Source organism: Primulina tabacum, chromosome 1 (assembly GCF_025594145.1).
Source record: "Primulina tabacum isolate GXHZ01 chromosome 1, ASM2559414v2, whole genome shotgun sequence".
Lineage (NCBI taxonomy): Eukaryota > Viridiplantae > Streptophyta > Magnoliopsida > Lamiales > Gesneriaceae > Primulina > Primulina tabacum.
Genome location: NC_134550.1, coordinates 25,443,528 through 25,465,052, shown reverse-complemented (window position 1 = coordinate 25,465,052; position 21,525 = coordinate 25,443,528). Strand labels below are relative to the sequence as shown.

The window sequence follows — 21,525 nt, the reverse complement described above, 5'->3', positions numbered from 1 at the left end:
GAACCAAGCACTAGACCATGACCTTATACCCTAACCAAGCCACTGATAGAGTCCCTACAAACTCAAGTCACACGTGGACATCGTAGAGCAAGCCGGCCGTGACAGCGCCATTCAAGAGCATCAAGCGCGCGGCTGCCCCTTCTAGTTTCCAGCGAATTTCCTACCCGACCAGCCTATACATGACAAAGACCAAACCCACCTTAACACCCTAAGACACGGTCCAGACCTTAGCCACGAGCTCTAACCCAACCCGAACCTGCCCTGACCGATCAAACCTGTGCAACAACAGCAACACGTGTGCGCTACGGCAGCCTGCTCTCCGCTTCTTCGACGCACAACCAGACCACTTCTAACCTTTCAAAGATTGATAAATAACATCTAAACATACCCTAATACATACCCATACACAGCAAAAACAACCCAGATGATCCACACAAAGCCTACGCATCAAAAACTCATGAAAACTTGAAGGATCATGCGCAGAAAAATTTCAACATGCATATACATGTTTTGATTCAATTCTTTCATATATAAAAACGTTTTTCATGCATATTTATCATCAAATAACAGTATACAAATATGTGGAAAATAAAATTTTCTTCTTATTTAAATCCATAATTCTTAAATTTTAAACTAAATAAATACTTAACTAATATTTTCGAAAATTTCAATTAATAAATCTAAGAACCTTCAAAACATAAAAATTACAAAAATTCAAATACTGATTATTTTAAGGCATAAAAATGATTCATGTCAAATAACCATAAAATATTTCAAAACAAACCTAATAATAATTTGTTAACCAACCATAAAAAAAATAAATCAGAGTAATAAATAAGTTTTAACAAGCATAAATACTCATAAACTGCAAGGCCATTGAGTGTGCACTGCCTACGGTCCGAGCTTGCTCACTGGTCATTGCCTCCCATCTCCTCAGCGATGCCATCTGCATCAAAAAAGTCTAGTAAGTCTAAAGAGTCAGCATGCATAAATCGCAAGTAACAAATACAACATAATAAAAAAAATCATGCATATTAAACATGATTGATACGTAAAATAACACATGTATAAATAAATATGATGCGACTTCTTTGCATACATATTTCCATTAAACGTGCTTCGTGCTTGACATAACATAAAGTTAAATCATTTTGTTTAGAATTATACTCGTTGAAATGTGCCACTATAACATAATTTGTTTGATCAAACTAACACCACAGCTCTTGGCCGGTAAGGATTACCACAACCATTGGACTGGATATCTACTATCAATCATAAGATAGTCATAAGATAAGTTGGAAAGGTCCTGGGACACGTCTCTGACTTCCATACCCATACATGTATAATTTGGCCGCAAGACAACTTACATACCTCAAAAATAATATTTTTTCACGTTATATTTACTTACGAACATCGTGGACCTCGCCGGATCAACCCCGGATATGCTTCCACAACTTATAACTTTCAACTCAAAACAACTCATAAACTTGCATCTTACCTTTACGATTCCCAAATTAAATAAACAACTTACGGCTTACCCCACGATTCGGGACTCGACTCACCCTTAACCAGCATCATAACTCACTGTTCAGACTCTTATGACCACCTCTGGAACATGCCTGAACCATCCCAACACAAGACATGCAACTCTAGACCATTCTAGGCTCTAATCGGTCACATTTTGAGGGTTCTATACGGTTCCAAACATTCCACGGCTCGAACCATTCCTTAACCAAGCCCTAGTCCTTGACCTTAGACCCTAACCAAGCCATTGATTCAGCCCTTTCCAACTCAAGTCTCATGCATAAGTCATAGATCAAGCCGGCCAAGACAGCACTTTGTGTGAACTCCATGTGTAGCTACCGCGTTCTTGTTTCCAGCGACTTTCCTACCTGACCAGCCAATAAACGACCAAGACCAGGCTCACCTTAACACCCTAAGACATGGTCCAAACCCTAGCCACGAGCCCTAACCCATCCCGAACCATGAACCAACCGACCGAAACGAAACATCCCCCATGCTTGCGAATGATGCAGCTTGCGCTCCACCTATTCTATGCAAAACCAGACCACTTTCGACCTTTCAAGGGATGTTAATTAACATCTAAACACATCCTAATACATGCCCATAAGCAGAAGCAACAGCCCGGATGATCCACACGAAGCCTACGCATCAAAAACTCATGAAAACTTAAAGAATCATGCGCAGAAAAAGTCCAACATACAAATAAATTTTTGATTCAAATCCTTCATATAGAAAAGCGTTTTTCATGCATATTTATCATCAAATAACAGTATATGAAAAGATTTATGCAACAAGAAAGTTTTAGAACATGCATTTGCGTATAAACGCTCGAATAAAGAATACCGGTGCGAGAGAATGCGAAGGATGAACGGAAGACGATTGCTAAACGTTTTTCTTGTCAAAAACTTGCAAAGAATCACCAAAAATATGCACGTAGGTGGAGAAGTGGTGGTGGCTGCTTGGAAGCCAAAAACCCTATAATTCTCCCAGTATTCTTGTGTATGTGTGCTTACGTGTGGTGTGTGCGCGCATGTGTTTTATTCTTTTTTTAAAAAAATTACAAATTAGTTAAATACTAACTAAACAAATTAATTAAAACATAAAATAATTATAAAAATATTAAACATCATGCTCAAAAATTAAATCTCATAATTTTTGAAATTTGCTAATAAGATACTTAAAATATTTTAATACTATTTATTTTCATAAATATCATTTCAGCCCTTGGAAATTTTGACTCAACACTTACAATTTTAAACAACTACTATTTATAAATTTATTAAAGTTATAACTATCGTTTCATCACTGTCATTTTTAAGAATTAACATATGACCTTTATCCCGTGTCAAGTGTTCGTTTACTCATCTAACTTGAATGTTACTAAACACGTGAAAGATAAAATAATCATATTGGAACAGAAAAGTAAACCCCCGCTTTTATTTATTTTATTTTTTTTAACAAAACCCGCTTTTATTTATTATTTCGCAAAGGAGTGAATTTAAAAGATAAAATTATGTATCTATTAATTAGTTTAAAAAAGAAATAACATTTTTTTTCTTTTTATCGAAACACGTATTTTATGATATAATTATTTATGTTTCCCTTTTCACCGCCACATTATTAGGCGAGGCTAGCCCGGCTCTACACTTGGGTGGTTAATTATATAACCACCATTTAAAGTATGCCAAATTCGTCAGCTACTTCATGGTAATAAGTCAATGGCAGTTATCTGCTCTCCAATGGTCCTCTTATTCTTTTAGTTCAAAAAAATTGTGAACCCATATATAAAAATAAATATTAAATATGGAAAAACAATATCCTAAAGAAGAGGGCTTACACGAGCCTTTGGATTTAAAAGAATCCAGTGTCATGAAATATGGGAAAAATATACTCAAAATAAACTTTACGGGAGCAATTTAGAAGTAAACCATTTGAAATATTAATTGATAAAAAAAGACGATTGAAAAAACAATTTCATGTATCATTTCGGCAAGCTCTATGGTCTCTCGGTCTACACGCCAAAAACGTGCATCACACCAAATGTAATTCGAATTCGGTATATATAATAAGCCCCTCCGAAACCAAGCGTAGGTTAAGGTCAGTAATGGGGGATCTTGCAAGTAAAAGCCTACTGAATAATTTCTATGTCGTACAAATGAACATAAGAATTATTACCAATTCAAACCTGGCGATTCTATGGATTTAGACGTTGATTCACAGCAGGAACCCAACATGGTGAGGAGGTGCAACCTTCTCAGAACTGTTTCTCAGCAAAACCTCAAATTTGAATTAAAATAATATTCCAAGTCACGTTTGGGTCCTAAATTTTGGTAGCGAGACATGAAAAAGGGAAAATCGACATGTGGTGTATCATGCACCGTTGATGTATATATATATATACAATCATTCCTTGAGGATTTCAGAAGAAGAAAGAAGAACTCCCGAGAAAAGCTTCAAACTTGATTCCGAAAGTTTGGTTTTGGTAAATCCGTCCGTTAGATTTTGAATCCGAGTTCGGTATTGTATTCCTATCGACACAGGCTACAACTGGACGTAAGTTTTATTGAGTTTTGGTATCATTTGAAAATATGATGTTGTAGGAATTTGATATGATTCATATATGGTGTTCTGGATATGTTAAACATCGTAGAATCGAAGTCAGATTGAAAAGCAGACGGATTATGAAATTGTTATGATTTTCTGATTATATTGATTTGAAATCGGACAGATTTGGATTATGAATGTATTACAGATTGTATCGGATATGAGTTATGATTTGTAATTGATGTCTGTTGATTTGGTATTGACGGGGATACTGAAATTGTGCCGTTATGCCGTTGAATTGACTTAAATCCAGATTAAACAGATTCAGTGTTGAATTAAGAATGGAATATTGATATTATGATTCTCGATATGTCGTTTCAGATTTACAGAGACAGTCTTGAGTTCAGAACTGATATTGCTTAAGACCAAGACTACAGACGAAAGGTATAAGTCAATGTGGTATTGGGAGATCGACTCAAGTAGGATATACTTGAGTTTCCCTAAATCACATACTTATTATTATGATTGTGTTTATTGATTTGAGTTGATATGCTTGTTCTATTGATTTATAGGAAGCATGTATTAGACGAGTATTAGACGAGTGATCTTGTGACAGAAGTGCCTGATAGTGGTGGGATCGCCACGGGCACATTGCACGATGTCACAAGATAGGAAATTGGTGAAAACGCCAAAGTCTGTGACGGTTAGGTCAAGACACTGGATGTTTGGTTATATCGATGTGGATAGAATTGGAGTTTCTTCTATTACTGGTGATCGATACCATATCGATGTGGATAGAATTGGAGTTTTTTCTATTACTGGTGATCGATATGGAGTGCCAACGTCTGGAAACCGGGATCCCTAGACTAGGATTGAGTCTAGTCTGAAACGTGGAGTCACGAGTCTGATTGGCGATTTTATATTGATTATGTTTCTGATTTTGTTACATGTTACTGATATTTGTTACATGTTTTACATGCTTTTATATTGTTGATATAACTGCATGTTTCGTTGATTTATACTGGGATTTATTTCTCACCGGAGTTATCCGGCTGTTGTCGTGTTTGTATGTGTACATGAAAACAGGTGGGACAGGTTCAGGGTCGAGGAGATGAAGAGAGATCGTGATTAGAGTGGAGACTACGGACTTTGATCTGAGATAGGGTTTGGAATACTTGATATATAGTTATTAAACCTTAGCTCGAATGATTGTATATAGTACCAGACTTGTACTTTTAATATACTGATATGTATATTTGCATGTATTCCATTACGTTCCGCAATTTAAAAAAAAAAATTTAGACCCTGTTTATTATAATTGATTAAATTATCCTAATGATGATTAAGAACATGATTAGCGTCCGGGTCCCCACAAGCAAGCTCCTTCATGCTGGCGGTTGCACTTTGGGCACACATGATAGTCATTAGGCTTTTGAGTAGCCTTTTTTTGGAGTTGTTATCCCCTGCCTTTGAATGGTCCTTGAAATGGATTCTTATTCTATTGTTGAATCTGATGCCGAGGTGCTTGATAAGGCCTCTTGCCCTACTTATCGTTCTCAATGTCTTTCTGATCCTACTCAACCACTAAGGCTCTAGTCACAGCAATAGAGAAAGTTGTAGGGCCAGCCACATGAACATCATGGCGCAAGATCAGCCGCAAACCATCTTTAAAATGACTCAACTTCTCTGCTGGATTATTAGCAATCATAGGAACAGAGTGACACCCCTGCTCAAACTTCCTCACAAACTTCGCCACAGTGCAGTCTCCCTGCCTTAGCGTCATAAACTCCCTAGTCAGTCGAGAGCGAACATCATCTATGAAGTACTTTGAGTAGAACACTTCCTTAAAGCCCTCCCAAGTAAGGGTCTCAAAGTTCACCGTCACTGACACTCCTTCCCACCACAGTCTAGCATCATATTTCAGCAAGTAGGTGGCACATATGACTCTATTGGCATCGTACAATTTCATAAATGTATAGATCACATCTATGGACTTAATCAATCACTCTGTCACCATAAGATCTGTCGTCCCTGCAAATTTCTTGGGGTCCATCTTGCGAAAGCGCTCGTAAACCGCTTCTGGTCTCGTCCTCCTTCCCACTTTAGCATTGTTCCCAACGAACAGTGAAAGAATTGGGTCGTGCTAACAAGAATCTGTGCCTGAAGATCTGGTGATGGACGTGGAGGGGAAACCCTCTCCTCCTCACGATACCCACGATCCTCACGATCAACCATCTGTCTGGGAGGCATACTGTTCCACAATCAAACCCAACACGTAACCAACATGCATGACAATAATATTCATATAACATAATAAATTTAATTCAAAACTTAAACACGCAATTAAAGAAACTCGCACTTTAATACTTATTATATTTAAAATCGTAAAAACTTATAGAGTTGAGGCGTGACTTCCTGAGCTTCTCGCAACCGGCAGTAGGCACAACCCTTAATCAAGATCTTCCTCTAATGCTAATTGCAACGATCTGTACTTACTTTACTACTTAAAATATGTGGAAAATAAAATTTTTCTTCTTATTTAGATCCATAATTCTTAACTTTTAAACATAATAAATACTTAACTAATATTTTCAAAAATTTCAGTTAATAAATCTAAAAACATTCGAAACTTAAAATTTACAAAAATTCAAATACTGATTATTTTAAAGCATAAAAATTATCAAGTCAAATAGACATAAAATATTTCAAAACAAACCTAATAATAATTTGTTAACCAACCATAAAAAAAAATAAATCAGAGTAATAAATAAGTTTTAATAAGCATAAAAACTCATAAAATTCAAGACCATTGAGCGTGCACTGCCTACGATCCGAGCTTGCTCACTGGTCATCGCCTCCAGCCTCCTCAGAAATGTCATCTGCATCAATCAAGTCTAGTGAGTCTAAAGATTCAGCATGCATAAATCGCAAGTAACAAATACAACATAATAAAAAAACCATGCTAATTAAACATAATTGATACCTAAAATAACATAGGCATAAATAAATATGATGCGACTTTTTTGCATACATATTTCCATAAAACGTGCTTCGTGCTTGACATAACATAAAATTAATCATTTTTTAGAGTTTTGCTCATTGAAATATGCCACCATAACATAATTTGTTTGATCAAACTACCACCACAGCGCTTGGCCGGCAAGGATCACCACAACCATTGGACTGAACATCTATTGTCAATCATAAGATAATCATAAGATAAGTTGGAAAGGTCCCGAACACGTTCTCTGACTTCCATACCCGTACATGTATAATTTGGCCACAAGACAACTTACATTACCTCAAAAATAATATTTTTGCACGCTATATTTAATTACGAATGTCGTGGACCTCGCCGGATCAACCCCGGATATGCTTCCACAACTTATAACTTACAACTTAAAACAGCTCATAAACTTGCATCTTATCTTTACGACTCTCGAATTAAATAAAATGACTTACCACTTACCCCACGACTCGGAACTCGACTCACCCTTAACCAGCATCATTCTCACTGTTCAAACTCTTAGAACCACCTCTGGAACAGGCCCGAACCACTCCAACACAAGACATGCAACTCTAGACCATTCTAGGCTCTAATCGGTCACATTTTGACGGGTTCTATACGGCTCCAAACATTCCACGGCTCGAACCATTCCTTAACCAAGCCCTAGACCTTGACCTTAGGCCCTAACCAAGCCATTGATTCAGCCCTTTCCAACTGAAGTCTCACGCATAAGTTATAGATCAAGCCGGCGAAACAGCACCTTGCGTGAACTCCATGTGCAACTAACACGTTCTTGTTTCCAGTGACTTTCCTACAAGACCAGCAAATAAACGACCAAGAACAGGCTCACCTTAACACCCTAAGATATGGTCCAGATCCTAGCCATGAGCCCTAACACATCCCGAACCATGAACCAACCGACCGAAACGAAACAGCCCCATGCTTGCGAATGTTGCAGCTTGCGCTCCACCTATTCTATGCAAAACCAGACCACGTTCGACTTTTCAAGGGATGATAATTAACATCTAAACACAACCTAATACATACCCATATGCAGAAGCAACAGCCCGGATGATCCACACGAAGCCTACGCATCAAAAAACTCACGAAAACTTGAAGAATCGTGCGCAGAAAAATTCCAACATACAAATAAATGTTTTGATTCAAATCCTTCATACAGAAAGGTGTTTTTCATGCATATTTATCATCACAGTATATGAAAAGATTGATGCTTCAAGAAAGGTTTAGAACATGTCTTTGCGTATAAATGCTCGAATAAAGAATACCGACGCGAGAGAACGTGGATGATGAACGGAGGACGATTGCTAAACGTTTTTCTTGTCAAAAACTTGCGAAGAATCACAAAAAATATGCAAGTAGGTGGGGAGAAGGGGTGGTGGCTGCTTGGAAGCCAAAAACCTTATAATTCTCCCACTATTTTTTTTTTGTTTGTTTGCGTACGATGTGTGTGCACGTGGGTTTTATTCTTTTTAAAAAAAAATTGCAAATTAATTAAATACTAACTAAACAAATTAATTAGAACATAAAATTATTATAAAAATATTAAACATCATGCTCAAAAATTAAATCTCATAATTTTTTAAATTTGTTAATAAGATGCTTAAAATATTATAATACTTTTTATTTTCATAAATATCAATTCAGCCATTGGCAATTTTCACTAAACACTTACAATTTTAAACAACTACAATTTATAACTTTATTAAAGACTGTCGTTTCATCAATGTGTCATTTTTAATAATTAACATATGACATTTATCCCGTGTCAAGTGTTCGCTTACTCATCTAACTTGAATGTTACAAAACACGTTAAAGATAAAATAATCATATTGGAACAGAAAAGTAAACCCCTGCTTTTATTTATTTTATTTTTTAACAAAACCTGTTTTTATTTATTATTTTGCAAAGGACTGAATTTAAAAGATAAAATTATGTACATATTAATAAGTTTAAAAAAGAATTAACATTTTTTTTTTCACGAAACACGTATTTTATGATGCAATTATTTAAGCTCCGCTTTTGACCGCCACATTATTAGGCGAGGCTAGCCCTCTACGCTTAGGTGGTTAATAGTATGCCAAATTCGTCTGCCACTTCATAATAATAAGTCTAAGGATGTCAATTCGAATGAGTTAATTAGATTAGGTCAGGTTCAGCAATAGAGCCAACCTGAGCCCGAATCAACCTGATTAACCTGATTATGAATTTTTTTCAAAGAAAATTAAATAAGAATTACCAATTCAAACCTGGCGATTCTATGGATTTAGACGTCGATTCACAGTAGGAACCCAACATGGTGAGGAGGTGCAACCTTCTCAGAACTGTTTCTCAGCAAAACTTCAAATTTTAATTAAAATAATATTCCAAGTGACGTTTGGGTCCTAAATTTTGGTAGGAGATGCCTGACGACGAAAATAAGGATAGAGCCAGAACAGAGCAGCTCTGCACTGTTCCACAATTAGTTTTTTTTCTCCCACAGGGTAATGTAAGAACTTATCTCAAGTTTCCCAACATATAGAATTAAAAAGAAAATTTTACAGGAGAATAGAAAAGATGCTGAATAGATAAAACTAACAAGCTCTCAGAGATCTCTTATATAATGGAATTTTTTAACTTAAATCATGGTTTGGATAGGTTTTCTTTTTCCGTCTGTGCTTCGGCTTGACTGCATCCATCAAAGTCTTTACTTTGATTGTCTGTTCTCCTGCCTCAATAGTCTGTTGCAATGATGGTGTGGAATCCATTTCAGTAGGGGTTTTATCAATCATAGTAAACTGTGTCTTCACAGATGGTAAAACATCCATCTTCTCAACAGAGGTTGCTGCAGCTGCACGACACATAATGATTTACTAGAATATGCTAGTTCTAAAATCTGAACCATATGGCTTCAGCAATACAATTATCAAATAAAATACATATTTTTTTTAGACATCAAAATGTTTATGATGTTACTAGGAATATTTTGAAAAGACAACAGAATCAACAGCTTGGGATATTTCTTAATTGGAGAAATATGATTAAGAGCAGGCAATCTAACTCGAGACCATGGCTAGAATGGTGTTTAGACACACAGACACACTCCTTAACGGAAAAGGTGCAGTTTTGCTCATGCAATATATATAAAAGGATAGACAACTAAAATACCTCGTGATGCGAGAGATGCTTTCAGTTCATCACCATTTATACCCTTGGAATACGGATCCCTGCAGGGGAATTATAAAACCCAGAATCAAATAGCTAATAAATGAATATTCACTGGAGTTAATGTCTCAAAATCAGACGGGACAAGGAAATTTGTTTCAATAGGACCAGGATCTTGGCGAAGCAAGGTGACCTAGACCAAAAATCCCAGAAGACACGTAAGTATCAGTTAACCCCAATTTAGCAATTATAGTGAATTACATAAGGCTACTACTTAGAACATCTGAATCTATGGCGTTGAATGATGGTCAAAGAACCTACAAAATCCTGTATTATTTCAAAGATTTTCAACAAAGTATAATCCTATCTTCTTGTCATTAATAATTGCTATTAAAAGAAAAATAGCAATTTTGAAACAGCGGATGCAACCACAGAGAAAGTTCTGGTCTCTGAATATTCCTGGGCACTTTTGATCATTGAATTTATAACCCACAGAACTCAGTCTATTTAGCACTAGGGGAAACTTCTGATCACTGAATATTCCTGGAAAGCTTTGACCTTCTTTCACTTGTCACGTAACTTAAATTCTCCCAGCTTCACACTCCAAATCAAAGAATGTACGGTTCCCTTCACTTTCGTTTAAAATAATACTCTCTCCATCTTTGTTTTCTACAATTTTTCTTCCCAGGATGTCAAATCATCTCAAAAGTTCCCGACTTAACGTTCCCCCCCAATTTGCCTTTCACTTTATCGTCATCACAAATCTCAAATCTATTTTCCAGCAATTATTTGAAGCAAGTGGCCTCTCTTCACGTCACTTAATGAAAAAAATGTCTTCCAAACACCATCAATTTTCAATATTCGGAATTTGTTTCGAAATTATCAAAGAAGAAGGGTGACGCAAAAAACACAGTGAAACAAATGCACCACCTTAACTGGCACAAAACTATCGACCGACTGATTTGCATCTCAATAAAATCCAAGAAATACAAATAAGACAAGCGGAAACAGAACAAGACTCTACCAACTGGATGGACCACCAATGAAAATTTTAAATTTCGCATCACCCAACCTGCTTCCAGTTTTCTTCGATGAGTGGGTTTCAATTTCCCTGTCATCACTTCGATTGACCTTTCTATCCTCAATTTCCAATCTTGTTTTTTCCATTTCTATTGACAAACTACGAACTCCCATTCCGGCACCTTTGCTAACATCTACAACAGGGTCAGGGTGTCGTTTGATTTTTCTCAACGCTCTTTCTGTATTATACGACTCAACCTGCACAAAAGAAATGATAAATTTCAAAAAACAGAAAAGATCTTTGAAGACTTGTGTACACATGAATTATGCAGACCACTAACAGCTTTCTTTATTTTGTTAGTTATATCAGCAGCCTTCACAGATGCAATGCGCAAGCATTGCATAATAACACTTTGTACGACTCCATCTCCTCCAGCTTTTTGAATAGCACACACGTCACCGTTTGTATTAAGAGTAGCAGTCAATTTTCCTCCCATAACAGCTTCTTCAAAGTTTGATGGATCAATTACCTACAAACACGAGTCAGAGCATAAACAATGCATAGAGGATGCAATTGATTTCAGAAGAGACAAGAAAAAGGAAAATCAAGGAAAAATTAACTACCAGTTAATGTATTCTTACCACTGTACTCTCACTACCGATAAATGCAAAGGTTATTGCTACAGGGAAGTGGTGCACAATTAATGGAAGTGGTTCCCTCACCTGTCAGAGTCAACAGTCATATTCAAGCTCAAATTTTAAATTTCAAGGCAAGTGCAAGAAAAATATGCCTGCAAAGCAAATTAAAATCCACCAAAACCCCTTTAAAATCAGTAGACACCGTGATAAAGCAGTGAAACATAGAACTAAAAATAAGAAACAGGCTAAAAAGCAAAACACACTTGCACTTCCAATCTACAATGGTCTATTAAGCCAATAAAACAGAAAGATGTACAACTTTTAAATTCTAACAGTCAAATTGTTACTTAAACATTCTCTCCTGTTCTTCAATTCCATAGAAAAGAAAGAGACCAGGAATCCGAACAAAGCTGGGGGACAATAAATTATCCCAGAAACATTACCTAACATAATTCTCTTTTATGTAATATAATATACCGATAGTATGCTATTTTATAAGTTATGAAAAACACATGTAAAATATATATTAAAAGACCTAGAATAAACATGGCATATACCAAATTTACAGCATCAGCAAGCAGATATCAAGTCAACAAACAACTAACTCATTTTTTTCCCAAGTCCATGCCCAGAAAAATCAATGATTCTAAAAATGGTCCGTGGGAGCCCGCCCATCCATGATATGTGACTCGATTACATAGTTGTCAAGGATTCAAGGCGCACCTAAGCCATGGAGCCTGAGGCGCAAGGCGGGGCGCGCAACTTACCGAAGCAAGACGCACATTTTTTAATTTTAAAAAATATATATTTACTTTAGAATAAATATATTAAAATATGAAAAAATTAAGTCACATTGTCACAAAAAATAATTAATAAGTTCATAGTAATTAATAGCATGATTAAAATTCCTCAATCATCCAAATCAAATTCATCTTCTTCCATCGAATCATCAGAGACTCTACTTTTGTTCTTCTTGGACTTCATAATTTTTTTTTATCAACATTAACTTTTTCCTCCTCTACATAAAAAAGATGTGAAATCGATCTTTTTCTGGTTGTTTTGGATGTAGATGCACTTACCTCATTCTTCTGTTCAGAGCTCCCTTCTTCTTATTCAGATGTTGGGGCGTTGGGTTGCTAGGGTTTGGGTTTGGGCTATTTGTTTTAAACAAATAATTAAAAAAATTCACTCGGACGTGCTTAACTTCCAAGGCTAGTCCAGGCGCTCGTTTACTGAATCGATGCGCCTGGGACTCGCCTGGTGGCGCCTCTAACTATGCTCGATTACATCGCAATAATATCTTTAAAAATCATCTATAAAGAATTAACTGACCTCGGGAGAATGTATGATAACTTCTTGATCGTTATCTCCTCCCAATGTGCACTCCGGCCTTCGAAATGTCAAAAGAGCTACTAAAGCAGCAATATTGGCAGCATCAACAAGATTTCTATTGTAAAGGTAAAGGAGAACATAAATTAGACAATGTTTAGAGTTGCAGAAAAACAAATAATCATGCAATGGGAATTCAAAGGTACCATGTCCAACTCACCCCCCATTGTCTAGAATGTGGAGATCAATACGAATAGACCAAACCCATTTTCCAGCAACAACACAAAGTGATTCTGTATCCACAGCCCTGCTTTCCCTATAACACACTTTTCATGATTCATATGAAACAATAACATTTTTTTTAATGTAAATCATGATTGCATTAACAATTCAACAAATCAAGTTTTACAACATTTTGCAAGAAAAGAGGAATCAAATCCATGAAAACAAAGTTGCTATTACTGTAGGAGCTTCTATGAGCTAAGAAATGAGAAACTTGATTTGCTGTCCTCTTCCAATGCTGGATACAAGTCAATGGATATAGCATTTCGAACAAAATCAACAAGTCAACTTTTACAACATTTTTAAGCTACATTTCATCCACAAAATTTTAAACGGACGCAATGGCCTGGAACTCTTTATGTGCTATCACAATTTACTCCAGATTTTCAAACAACTAGATACAAGTTCAAACTTCAAACCCAGTGTTTGATAACACTGATCTGTAATTTTAAAAAAAGAGGCGGAAATTACCTCAATCCACGATCAACTATGCGACCTAACTCCACCGCAAATACCCCAGGACGGCCTATTTCGAATGAAGGATCTGCCATTGTAGAGAACTCGGTGTATATTGAAAGAGTTCCTTCATTAGGGCGGTCCCTGTAAGGTTGAACAAGTTGGGAGGTCACAAACCCCATCACATGTGTTTGACCCAACTGCACCTCCGATGAACCATCTTCCCTGTGCACATACAAATCCTTCAAGCCCATTTACACACCCATATAGCTAAGCCATAAGTTGGAAAAAAATATCATACCGAAAGGTAATATAATCTTTAGTTGTTCATTTGAATTAAAAAGATGCATCCGTTGTCAGTATCAGGTTGACGCATAGCAGATATTGACAAAAATAATATTACATTCAATCTTTAGACCATGTAATGAGAAATTGTGCTTCTTTCTGTATACTCATATGGTAAAGTGTTCATCAATTTTATTTAAAAAATAGACAAAACTACCATCATGATCTTCCAACTTCCACCTGCATCAGTTCTTAAATTTTATACAAATACAAAGCGGCCATATGATCGACAGAAAATCAGCAATCATCATACACAAGCCACAAAGGTACGTGCAAAACAACTCATTTTCAAGACACTCTTTCATTCCATAGAAATAAAAATACGAGACTCGAGCGCCAATGAAAATCAAAATGGCAACAGAAAGGACTTTATTGGTAAAATGTTTAGGCATAGCATGTACCTTAGAGTTTTATGAGCTAAGCACATCGAACCAAAGGTTCAGGAAACTTCACAAGGGACAGAATTTCAAGAAACCAATTGCATCGCAGAATACATTTCGATGCGGAAAATCAGTCCATAAAGTATAATCATTTTGATTCAAGAAAAGAAGCTGTATTTTCTTTAATAATTTATAACCGAACTCATATCACCACTAATGTAACATCCCAGAAATCATTAAAATGATGGAAGTATAGAGTATTACGAGCACAAGTAAGTTGAGCTAAATGAACGTTTGAGAAAATGGTGTAGTAGATCCTCACCTGCCAAACTTGATCGCCACGTTCCGGTAATCAAATGGTCCACGCCCATCAATTCTAAGATCAGAAAGCAGCGCTGTTTCGATAAACTTCTTCTCATTAAGCGTCATCTACTATGTATTGAGAGAAAAACACTAACAAGTCAGTGATAACCACAAACACAATACAATATTACAAACTCGAAGAACTATAGAATTAGGAGAGAACAGACACCAAACGGGGTTAGGGTTTTTGGGAATTCAATTGGGTTGTGAGTAGGAATGGCAACGGGTCTAAACCCGGCCCAACATAAAATCAGCCCCGTTGAACCCACCTCGCTGCCATCCCTACTCACAACCCAATTAAATTTCTCAAAAACCCTAACCCTTGGGTAGGATTGGTTCGATACGGTACCAAGTTTTCCAAATAAAACCATATATCATACCGAAAATTCGTTATTGAAAAACATGAAACCGATACCTTACCGAAATATATATAAAAACAAAACTTGTTCATCCTCTTGCAAGGGACTACTGATTAGGAAGCAGTGGAGTGGGGACACAAAACTAAAGTTGTCGGGAAGATGCACACTTGTTGAAGAAAATACGAATGAAAAATTCAATAGCTCATGGGAGTACACACAGTTATAGTTATATATTTTGCCATATCTGCTCAAATGCAAGCTGTAAACTTGGATATGTCTTCTTGAAATTAAATAAAGTCATACAAGTGCACGTTAATCCGATACATACTATTAATTATGGCATCTCGACAGTTTTGATTATTATTTTATGAAAAAATTTGAATATATGAGTAGAGGTGAACAAAAGGATACAAATTACTAGCCTAAATGGTTACCAATTACTAGCCCACCGTCTATTTTTTGATTTGGCATCAAATACAGGATCTTAATCAATGAAATATTTACACAGAACATAAATCCTAGTAGGAAAAAAAAATCAAAAGAACTCGAACGACCATACACACAACGCCGCCAAATATCTGAAACCTAGGGGAAAAGGGATCACGGAATAAGCAAGAGGGACGCATAAAAATCGTACAATACCTCAGAAAATTGAATAAGAGTCTCGCATTTCAGCGAGCTTCAGCGCTCCTAATTTGCGACAGCTAGCACGCCCAAACATACATTGCTAGGGTTTTAGCCTGCGAAGCCTGCCAAGCTTTTTACAATTACTCCGCATGTGGATGAGATCTGATCCGTTGACTGGAACTCAAGTGGTGTTAACCGTTGGATCTTTTTTTTTTTGGAATACATAAGAACTTCTTGATTTTTTAAATATATATATGAAATTAACTTTATTAATTATATAACTAAGTTCTCATCAATGTTCCATATGTTTACAAATGATTGTAAAATTATAAATAAACTCGATAATTTGTTATTATAATTTTAAAAAGTATTAAAATAATTGTTCCACAGCAAAAATATGTATGTCCAGCGTATTTGTGCAACTTTAATTGTATGATATAATTTTGATTTACCGATAAAAAAAAGAGACTACATTGATACACATTTTGTTGCAAGTTGATGTATTTTGAGAGGAATAGATACAGTGTCGGGGCCGTGTTCGCAAGGTGCCGTTGCTTGTTGCATTAGGAAACTTGGCTCTATTAAGGGTGCAGAAATGGCTGGTATTAGGTGTGGGATGGATTTACTCGCGGTGAGGGGGTTCAATTCCTGATGAGGATAGGAGCTTGGAGAGAGTTGTTTCTCTTGAAATACGATCTTCGCTGGATTTTGATGCTTTCATTTCAATTCAACATGTAAGATCTGTGAACAGAGCGGCACACCTTTTAGTTCACCAGGCAACTGTGTTGTTATCTTCAAATTTATATTGGGGTGATGGCCCCTTTCTTGATTGGCTCCAAAATGTTGCTACTCAAGACTTGTTAGTCCTAATTTAATGAAACTTGTTCTTCAAAATAAAAAAAAAAATTAAAATCTTGAGGCGAGATATGACACATGGAAAAAAGGTTAATATTTAATCATCCACATTACCTCCCCACGCAATCCACTCCTCCTCTTAGTCCGAATAATTTCACATTATTGCAAATCTTCTAGGGCACCAAAGATAAGTAATAGAGGATTAGCAACCGAAAGTACTCCGATTGAATTAGTATTTATAAGCACAATGTTTTAAATAGTAGATCGGATTGAGAGTGACTTCTTCGATTGAGAGTGACTTCTTCCACCATCTATTTTTTGATTGATACTTTTTTGGATTGAGACTGACTCGGAAATCAAACTCCCAAAGCCAACAGAATCACGTCCAAATCTGAACTACGATCGGCGATGGAGCGGAGGTGAAAGTTCGCGCGGCTGAAGAAAACAGAGCCGACGGGGTCCTGCTGTAACAGACTGTATTTCTTCTGGCCTTCGGTTCAGAATCAAATATTAATGGTCTTCTGGTCTTCTGCACTACGATCGGCGATGGAATAGAAGTTTGGGACACGAGATGCATTATAAGATTGAAGGATTTAGTTAACATGAGAAATTAGAGAGACAAAATCAGGAAAAACGACATATTATGATAGATATAATTATTTATCCCAATTAGTTGAATGTTTCCTCTCGAATTATTGTAAATCTAATTAATAAATATATATAGATGTTAAAAATACAATTAAGGGGTGTATTCAATGTAGAAAATTTATTGATTTTTAATGACTTTTGTAGATTTTAAAAGTCTAGATGTACTCAATTAAGACTTTTGCATACTTTACAGAAGTCTAGTGGTATTCAAAAAGACTTTCATAGAGTTTTAAAAAGTCAAGTGGTATTCAAAATTGACTTTTAAAAACTCTATAAATTCTAGAGGTAAACAAATTTTCAATAGAATTTTAATAATAACTTCGTGAAATTTATTAACATACAAACATTAAAGTATAAGGTACAATTATAAATTGTAAAAAATTGTATTAGATTCAACCCAAAGATTTGGATGGATTTTTAAAACTTCTAACTCATACACAAGCCATTTATTTCTCTCTCTGTCGCTTTTCATCACCTCTCTTCTTATCTTCTCTCCTCTCATCTATCTCTATCACTCTCTCAAATTTTCGAAATGTATCTTTATTTATATTTTCATATTTTCTTTCAAATTTTTCATTTTTTGGCTGATTTTTCATTTAATAGTTTTTTATTTTAATATCATAGGAAATTTTGAATTCTATAATTGATTTTGTGATTTTTAATGTATGATTTATACAAATTAATGTAATATTCAATAATAATAAAAAAGTATCCAAAAAATGCCGCTTAATTCTTATGAATTGAATATACTCGCAACAACTATGATTTTTAAATTCTTTTTAGTATTTTCAATTAATATGTAAGCTATGATATTTTTATACGAAATTGTATTCACAGAATGATAAATAATATTATTTTCACATTGATATTATTAATTAAAAAACAAGGTTACAGATTAATCAATTGATGTATTTTGAAAAATTTACTGAACATATATACAAACTCATATATATACACATGTAAGGATTAAATGATTTAACTTTTAAATAAGTAAATTTATTCTTAATATAAATATTGAAAAACTATTTCAAACTGAATATGTTACATATGTCAATTAATTATTGATTCAAAAAAATTAATAAAAAATTATATGTCATAATTAAGTACACAATTTATAAATTTTCTAAAAAATTCACAAAAGTCTTTAAAAATCTTACAAAAAGTTTACATTAATCCACATAAATCTGTTTATAAATCTGTGAAATTCTGTAAAAGTCAATAAAAATATATCAAATCCATAAAAGTCTATCATTTGAAAAAGTCATTAAAATTCATCAAAACTCTGAATTGAATACACCACACTTAATGATGTGTCACTAAATGTTTTTTTTAACCATTGTAGATAATTGCCAACATAATGGTATTGTCCTTTTGCCATCCATGTCCTTGTGCTTCCTATATATCTTGTTAAAAAATATGAAATTAAAATACAAAAAAATAAATTTTGTGATTTTTAATAAGTTTTTAGATTTGCAAAATAAAAATATTGAAGGGCTAAAAAACATTCTCGAGTATTTATTTGAGCAGAAAATTAAGCTTACAAGGAACATGTCTACGCAATACATATTCATGCCAATTAGAGTCTCGCGTCCTAGGCCGATTGTTTATAGCCCATCTGTACTAAATTTTTGACGAATTCTCGGGTTCAAGTGAAATTTGTCAAACCATCGCTAAAAAAATCTAGGGTTTTAGAGTAAAACAAACAAGAACAGCAAACGAACCAAGTAGAAACGATTATAGTTAGCGTACATCATCTTCAGGAGTCAAAAGCTTCAGAATTCAAAAAACAACTGCAAGAAGTACGAATTTGTGGTTAAAATCAATGAAAAAACGCTAGGGTTTAAGAGACGAAGCGAGAATGGGAAAAATTTTATATCATAGACATGTGAGACATACTTTAAAGGTGGATGGGGAAACTAAGCTAAAGTGAGCTTGTTAAATACCTATACCAAAGAAACGCCGCACTCCGCCTTGCTCACCACCAGCTAGCTGTTAGGTTAGTAGACCGAGATATGGAGACTCCTCAAAGGTTTATGTAGAGCCCAAATTCAGTATACGTAAAACTCATGCATTTATTTAAATTGTTTATTTAAGTTTAAATTGACTTTAGCGATGCATGATTTATTTAATAGTATTATTTTAAATTATTTATGTTTATTTGATGCACGTTAAAATGTTTTAGTGAGTTTCATGTTTCAGGCGATTAATCGATGCGGGATCGAGGAAAAGAGACCGGCGACGATTGTGAGCGATTTTAAAATGTGGTATTTTATTTTAAGTTATGATTGGGACATTTTAAATGATTTATTAAGTTTTTAGCATTTTTAAAGCATAATTTAATTATGTGGTGGATTTATGATTTAAAATTTTTAAAGGTTTGCCACTTGTACATTTTTATTTTTAATTAAGAGATTTTATTAAGTTAGAAGAGGGTTAGTATTTTAATTAGCTTGTCAATTGTTAATTAAGCAATTTTCACCCTAATTTAAAATTAAAACTCACGCACACACACATTTACACACACACCCTTACACGTTAAGACACACACACACAATCCATTGTATTTCCATTTCATTTCTTTAGAAGAATAGCAAGGGTTTCTTGAGTTTTCAGCACTCACCACCCCATCTCCTTCCCCAACGAATTCCCAGCGGATTTTCGTCCATTTTGCTTCAAGAAAATCGTGCCACGTTCGTCCCGGATCGTCCCTCGCATCCTTCTCGCTTCGGTATCGTCGTTTCGGTAGTTTTAAAAGATCAAGGCATGTATATTCTATTTTTCTGTATCGATCTCATCAACATATTTTATGATCGTTTTCGTGGGATTGCTCAAACTGCGATTTTATGAAAATATGTTCTTGACGGATTCTTGAAGTTTTATTTGTTGCAGGCTTTATTGGAACCATTTGGTGATCGCTGCTGCGTTTAAGTATATTGAGTATGATGTTGGGATGATTTTTGGTGCTTCGTTTCATGTCGATAGGCATTTGGTTGAATTAGAAGTCGTAGGAAAAGCTTTGGTGTCAATATGTCGTGTTCACGGGTTGTGTTGCGTTGTTTGTGGTGCGTCGTTGTTTTGGGGCGTTGTGTGAGTTTGGAACATTGCCATGGCGTCCTAGGTTGAGTCTCGTTGCATCGGTTCGAGTCGTTTGAGCGTGACTTTTAAAATTACATCAAAATGCGTTATTTTTGTTGGTTGTGCGCAGGATTAGCACCGTAGAGCTCACCAGGGAGCGCCGCAGCGCCCGTTTTGCGCAAGCCTAGCACCGTGACGCTGCCCTTGTGGCGCCGCGGCGCTAGAGGCTAGCGGCTAAGCGCTAGGAAGTGCCGCAGCACAGCGCTGTCCAGCACCTAGGTGCTCATCCATGACTTTACAAGCCACTATTTTTAGGTTCATGTATTCCATGTTTGGGAAATGTTCACACTTCATATATAGATTGTTTTGGGGTTCGATGACATGATTTAGTACGATAATTAAGCGAGGTCAAGTCCCGAGTGATTTAGAACGTCATAAGTAAATTGTCATTTCGGGTGGTGAGCATGACTAATATGTCTAAGTTATAGAAGTTTAGTGCTTGAAATCATGTTAGTATGTGCAGCAGTGGCCCCAAACGAGATCCAACGAATCCCTCAACGCCATGTAAGTATGTTCGACGTGCAAAATCGAGAAAATGTTTTATTTTTGAGGTATGCTAAATGTCTTGTGACCAATTATGAATGGGTTTGGAAGTCGGTGAACGTGGCCGGGGACCTCTCCATCCCTGGTAAAGCATGATCAGGTTTAGATCAGTATTGGAAAGCGGTAAAGCATGACCAGGGACCAATCCACCCGGTAAAGCATGACCGGGGATCTCGTGTATGTTGTAATGGATTTTCCCTACCAGCCCTGTACTGTGGTTTAGTCTGATCAGGCGCATTTATGTATGGGTCACTTGCTTTGAAACACATCTCTACGCAAAATGATGAAGTTATGCATGTTTAAGTAT

At 35.7% G+C, this 21,525-nt stretch overlaps 1 protein-coding gene across 10 annotated transcripts; it reads right to left on the bottom strand.

The window, feature by feature from the left end:
- Positions 1–9,582: 9,582 nt before the first annotated feature.
- On the bottom strand, positions 9,583–19,564 carry LOC142543054 (exosome complex component RRP45B-like). Of its 10 annotated transcripts, none has more exons than XM_075650061.1 (11): positions 19,490–19,564; positions 19,290–19,330; positions 15,011–15,117; positions 13,979–14,188; positions 13,446–13,541; positions 13,229–13,343; positions 11,900–11,980; positions 11,599–11,787; positions 11,262–11,515; positions 10,241–10,299; positions 9,583–9,923 (listed from the first exon to the last, which is right to left on the bottom strand). In XM_075650061.1, exons 3-11 carry the CDS (start codon positions 15,115–15,117, stop codon positions 9,706–9,708), a joined length of 1,329 nt encoding a protein of 442 aa, XP_075506176.1. In that variant the 5' UTR covers positions 19,290–19,330; positions 19,490–19,564; the 3' UTR covers positions 9,583–9,705. The 10 variants fall into 10 exon arrangements, with proteins under 10 accessions (XP_075506176.1, XP_075506166.1, XP_075506157.1 ...); XM_075650051.1 differs by having other exon boundaries at positions 19,484–19,554; XM_075650042.1 differs by lacking the exon at positions 19,490–19,564 and having other exon boundaries at positions 19,290–19,447.
- Between the last annotated feature and the right edge of the window lie 1,961 nt (positions 19,565–21,525).

Coding starts and splice junctions, on each gene's coding strand:
- LOC142543054 (XM_075650061.1), bottom strand. CDS start 15,117: ATGACGCTTAATGAGAAGAAGTTTATCGAAACAGCGCTGCTTTCTGAT. Junction 13,344..13,445: donor CACATTCTAGACAATGGGGG/GTGAGTTGGACA, acceptor CCTTTACAATAG/AAATCTTGTTGATGCTGCCA. Junction 11,981..13,228: donor TTATCATACATTCTCCCGAG/GTCAGTTAATTC, acceptor TGACTCTGACAG/GTGAGGGAACCACTTCCATT.